The 6000-nt window shown below is 39.8% G+C and overlaps 2 protein-coding genes across 3 annotated transcripts in view; both read left to right on the forward strand.

Moving 5' to 3' along the window:
• Mgam (maltase-glucoamylase) overlaps nt 1–6000 on the forward strand; it is a 240025-nt gene that overhangs the window by 179582 nt on the left and 54443 nt on the right. The gene's annotated exons all lie outside the window — the stretch shown is intronic.
• The window catches only part of Mgam2 (maltase-glucoamylase 2 (putative)), a 36132-nt gene that overhangs the window by 510 nt on the left and 29622 nt on the right, over nt 1–6000 (forward strand). The window contains exon 2 of the mRNA XM_050148108.1: nt 3891–3967. Within this exon, the coding sequence (XP_050004065.1) occupies nt 3891–3967 (77 nt within the window). The remainder of the gene's footprint in view (nt 1–3890; nt 3968–6000) is intronic.

The following is a 6000-nucleotide window of genomic DNA, read 5'->3' on the forward strand; positions in this document are numbered from 1 at the left end:
CGAGACTGAAACAGTTGTGATATCTTCAAAGATGCCGCCTTTGAAACCGCCCCCTCCCTTTCTTTCTTCCCAGATGCCGCCTTTGAAACCGCCCCCTCCCTTTCTCTTCCTGTCTTCCTCACCCACACACTCATGATGGCATGCACACACAGAGGAGCATCAAAGTAACGTCTCATCAATGCAAACGTTATATTTTAAATAATAAAATAACACACATAACAACATGTATAATATAAATAATTGCTTTTCTCAGGAAGCTGAGGTAAAAGTGGCATGCATTTTTTTTGTTTTTGTTTACTGCAGTGGGTTACATAGTAGTGAGTTATATAGGCTAGTCTGTAATATGAGATCCCATACCACCCCCAAAAGCAACAATGACAACATAAAATAAAAATTTATGTTAATTAAATTTGAAGTTTGGAGTTCTGTTTGATAAAGTTCTTCACTGCTGTAGATGAGACACACAATGAAGATGAGCTCTGCTGATTGCAGGATCTTGCCTGTGCGTTGTCCTCACTCTTCTCTCTTTCTTACACCACCCTGTTTCTCTTTTGACTTATTCTTCTCTCCAGTAATTCATCATGACTACAGCCTCCCCTTAGTCTCTTCCACTCCCCTCAGTACCCTCCCCACCTTCCTATTTTGAGCCTGTTTCTACTTCTTCCCTAAGACATTTTTAAATAAGAAAAGAGATTACTACCTATTGTATGTGTCTCTTCCCTTACTTAGCATAAAATTAAATTTCATGTGTTCATTCATGTTAAAACCCTCTCTGATCCATCCAGAGCAGTTAGTTGGTTTTACACAACTGACTTTTTCCTCATTATTTTTGAAGCTGTGTACCCATGGGTTGAAAAAAGAAATGTTTTTGCATGTTGCAGGACTTCTTCCTTTTCCCCGAGACTGCATATATTTACTCTTTTTAATACCCATATTCTTTGTCCATTCAGCCTTCAATGGACATTGAGGATGTCTGCACATCTTGGCACTGTGAATCGTGCCACAGTTACTGTGCAAGTGTAATATCTCTTTAAAACCTAAACCTCTAAGTTTTCAGAAGTGGTATTAAAGGAGAACGCAGTAGGTTTGGTTTTAATTCCTTATCAGTAGTACAAAAGGATTCTAGTTTCTCACATCCTCACCAGCAGCCATCCTGTCTTTGGTTTGGTCATAACCATCTGAACTCACGGGCGATGGTACCTTTGCTCTGATGATACAATGGTTTTGATTTTCAAGTCCTTGGTGACCAGTGATGTTCAGCTTTCCTTTGCATCTTTTGACCACTAGTAGGTTTTCTTTAGAGAAATACTAATTAGTTTATTTATCCAATTGTAAAGCAAGGTAGTCATTTTGGGCGATTCCTTGTAGACTTTGGAAACTAATTTCTTATCGGACATCTGGCTGACATCACTCTCTCTTTGTTGCTGTTTCCCTTAGTTGATAGTTTCCTCTCAGCGACTTTGGATTTTGTATGGTCTCATTTGTCTAATTTTGCTTTTGTTGCCTATGCTTCTTTGCAAAGTCAATTATGACATTATTTCCAGATTTTCTTTCAGGAATTTTGTAGTTTCAGATTTCATGCTTAAATAAATCATCAATCCAGTTTTCACTACCCCTCCCCAGAGCCATAGGATAGTAGAGATATATAAGGGTCAAAGGCACTGGAGAGTTCCTGTTATACCCACAGGAATTGCTGCCTGGGACTGGGTGAAATCCTGGTTTGGATCACTCATGAAGCCTCTGACTTCATCATACTCTGTTATTCTTAAGTGGAAGACGGCTCAATTAAGTTCTGAAAGACTAAGACAATAATACTAAATTTGAGGGAAAGTATACATCTAAAGGAATATCAGAAATACCTTCTGTTCTGTACCACAGTCCATTGAAATGGGTGGAATGAAGTCAAAGTAAAAGCCCCGTATGGTGACTAATTCTTAGAATCATACTTGGAGGCTAATGCAGAAGGTTACCATGAATTCAAGGCCAAATGGGCTACATAATGAGTTCTGGATCAAAGTGAAAATCTGTTGAAATCAAACAATCAGACAAATAGAGAGACAAACAACCCAAACATAAACAAATACATCAAAAATCAACTGATTAATTCAACTGGATATACCCATGCAGTAGAAAAATGATACTGGGTTTCTACCTGGCAATTTATGTGGAAATTAATTAAAAATAGATCAAGATCTAAATTAAAGGCTTCAAATCATGAATCTTTAACAAACGATGCATAGATAAGAATATTCAAGACCTCAGATTAGGTAACAGGTTTTTTTTGTTTCTATTTTTTTTTATTGAGAAAAGGAAAAAAAAGTTTCTGTCTCCTCCTAGCCTCCCATTTCCCTCCCCCTCCTTCCACCTTTCTCCCCCTCCCCCCACTCTCCTCCCCCTCCCCCACTCCTCTCCCCCTCCCTCTCAATAGGTAACAGTTTTTTAACTGACACTCAAGCACAGAAACCAAAGAGGAGGGGGGAGGGACAGCCAGATTGGAATGAAATAAAACTGAAAATTGTTGGCATTTAAATGACATTATCTAGCTGAGAAAAGCATAGGCCACAGGAAATACATTAACATTTTCAAATGACACAGATTATGCTACTTAATATCTAGGATGCATGGAAAATACTACAACTCATCTAATATTGTTGCTCTTCTAAGTGGATGTGGTTATTAACATGGCTCCTAACGACTCCTCGCTGTGCCCATAGACCAGTGCTTTACTGAGCCTTCATTAGAGAAGGTTCTTCCTGCAGTAGATGGCAATTAACACAGAGACCCTCAACCGGTCGGTGTAGAGAGAGTAAGAGGTTGTAGAGTTCTCGGCCCAAAGTGGGGTGAACATACCCCCCTTTAGTCTTCTCACCAAAACTCAGACAATTCTGAGAAACAGGAGGTAGAAAGATTGTAATAGAGCCAGAGACTCCAAAGACACAGTCAGTTCAGGGCACAACATGGCGGTTGCACATATGAACTTAGAGTGTTCTAAGAGCATGCACAAGACTCATGTATGCCCAAGTTAGACAAAAATCCCAGTGTGGAGAGGGGAAGTAGGCACAGAATGCTTCCATTATACAGAAAATAACCAGAATAGACAAATACATGGGGACAGAAAACAGATGAATATTCCTGAGACCCGAGGAAGAGGCGACTAGAAAGAGACCACTGGTAATGATGTGATTTCTTCTGGTTTGATGAAAGTGTTGTAGGGTTATTGGTAGTTAACGCTTTCCCTAGTTTGTAAAAACTAATGAAAACCATAGTGTTTAAGCTTCTATTGCTGTGATAAAGATCATGACATCAAAACCAACTTCAGGAGAAGAGGGGCTGTTTCGGTTTAAACTTCTAGATAACCGTCCATCACTGAAAGAAGTCAGGACAGGAACTCAAGCAGGGCAGGAACCTGGAAGCAGGAGGTGACACAGAAGCAACGAGAAGGTGTGACTTACTGGCTTGCTCCTCATGGCTTGCTCAGCCTGCTTTCTTACAGCACCCAGAAGCACAAGCCCAGGGGTGGCACTAACCCACAATTCTCTGGGCCCTTCCACATCAACCAGTAATTGAGAAAATGAACTACGGACGTGCTCATAGGTCTTTCTTGCAACATTTTCTCAATTGAGGTCACTCCAGTCTGTGTCAAATTGACATAAAAAACTAGGTAGCACATATAGAATTGAATATTTTATGGGGTTGAACGTATGGTAAGAGGATTATATGTCTTAAAAAGTCAACCAACTAATTTAAATAAAGAAGCAATTTAATGTTTGAAGTGAACATCATGTATAAATATTGGTATCAGCTACCCGTGATTTGATTGGAAAACAGACCTAGAATCTGTACATGTGATTACACATAAGTATTAACTTTGGTCTCTACTTTCTTTACAGGTTCATTTACTCCAGATTGTCCAAACATTGCTGAGTCAGAAAGAATAGACTGTGCACCCGGCGAGGTGGTGACAGAGGTCAGTCATGGAGTCCTACAGGGTCTGTTAATTGCGAAGGGAGAAATGGTGGGGTGTCTGATGGTTCTACAACATCTTGTCTTGATGATAAATAAACAGCTGCACTAAGGAAGTACAGGAAATAGGCTGGAAAATGAGGTACAGGCGCAGACAAGTTCCAAAGGCCAAAGTAGAAGCAAGATACCAATGGCTGGAGCCACTTCTAGGTGTGGATTGACCTTGGAGAGGTTAAACATTTGTGGGCTACTCTACAGTTCCTCTAGAAGTGGCCCAGCAAGCAAGTGTGGTTGACTAAGGCACTTGAATTTATGTCACTGAGTGTAACAAGGGTCTTCTGAAGTTGAGTTCCTGGCAACTGAGATCCCAATGGACATGTGTGAAGAAACTGATTTCACTCCTGGCTGATGTCCATGAGAACAGCAAATATTTGAACACTGTCTTCTTGTGACTGAGTGACCTAAACCATAATAGTGGTGTTTATTTAGATTTCATTTCTGTACCCTGTATTCTACATTTGATATTTAATAGTGTTATATTTAAATAGAAATTAGGATTGTTAATTAAATTTTAGTTTTCCAAGAATTAGTATCTTAGTATGTCTTCTCACTAAAAAGAGATGGACAGTCTCTCTTTTATTTTATATCTATCTATCTATCTATCTATCTATCTATCTATCTATCTATCTAATCTGCGGTTTTTCAAAACAGAGTTGATCACTATATAGCTCTGGCTGTCCTGGAACTCACTATGCAGAGCAGGATGGACTCAAACCCAGAGATCTGCCTGCCTCTTCCTTTCAAGTAGGGAGTAAAGGAGACCATACTTGTGTGTGTGTGTGTGGTCCTTAATATGCATTTTATTGGGAAATTCTTTCTGGGTATTTCATAGCTTCAGGGATTTTGGTTTTGTTTCTGTTTTTTTAAGAGAGGGTTTCTCTGGTTAGCTCTGGCTGGCTTGTAACTCTGTAGACCAGCCTGGTGTTGAACTCACAGGCCTCCATCTGCCTTTGCCTTCTGAATGTGGGAATTAAATTAAATTAAAGGTGTGCATCACCACTATCCAGCCGTGCAAATAGAGTTCATTGTTTTTCTAGCTGATGTTTATTTTGATTATAATGATGCTTTTCTTACTAATGATTGTTTTGTATTATTACCTTTAATTTAAATTATCATTATTTTGTATAATTGTTGATTAGGTTAAACTTGCTACTACTTCTCAAAAAAATTTCCTAATTTTTTAACTTGAGATATTAATTGTGGTTACATCCTGAATAATAGCTGATGCTTCTACTATGTTTTAATATTTGTTATCATTCATTCATAAGCTCCATTGCACTTTGCAGTTCTTCCAGAAATATTCACATAAATGATGATGGTCAGAAACCCTATCATTGCACAATTTTTTTTCTTAAATTTGAAGCCCCTTCTTCTTTCAGTGGAAGAATTAACAGTGTCCAGGAAGGACTAAGTTATAGTAAAATTGAAGTGTCATTTTCTTCTGTGGAACTGGTATTTAGGGCCAGAGTTTTCCTTTGACAGTCGAAAGAATAGCCTAGGTCAACTTGGGCCTCCTGCCTGGGTTTGTAGCTTGCTCCAGATGTGGAACTCCGTGTGACCTGTAAACCTTACCCTGGGTCCTAGGCAGTTTCTCGCCCCTGTGTGGATTATAGAATTCTCTGCATGGCCGAGGAAATGACCCTCAGTCAGATCTGATCTGCGCCCTGGTGCTGGTCTGCAGCCTCTGTTCCAGCCACTGTTAGATGTTGACCTCTCACTCCCATGGAGTTCCACTAGGCCCCACCCTGAATCGTCAGTGGCCACTGCCTATTGAGCTACTGTCTAGTGTGAGATAAGGCTTTTTATATCTGAATTGTTATGGTGCCTTCCCTGAAAGATGACAGTTTGTAAGTGTGGACTGGCTTCTGGTATCTGATTTTTTTTTTATTGAAAGAAAAAAAAAAGAAATTCCCACCTCCTCCCAGCCTCCCATTTCCCCCCCTCTTCCCACTCCTCTCCCCCTCTCCCCACTTCTCT

This window comes from Alexandromys fortis, unplaced genomic scaffold (genome assembly GCF_014885135.2).
Source record: "Alexandromys fortis isolate MF-2015 unplaced genomic scaffold, M_Fortis_MF-2015_v1.1 scaffold_57, whole genome shotgun sequence".
Taxonomy (NCBI): Eukaryota; Metazoa; Chordata; class Mammalia; order Rodentia; family Cricetidae; genus Alexandromys; species Alexandromys fortis.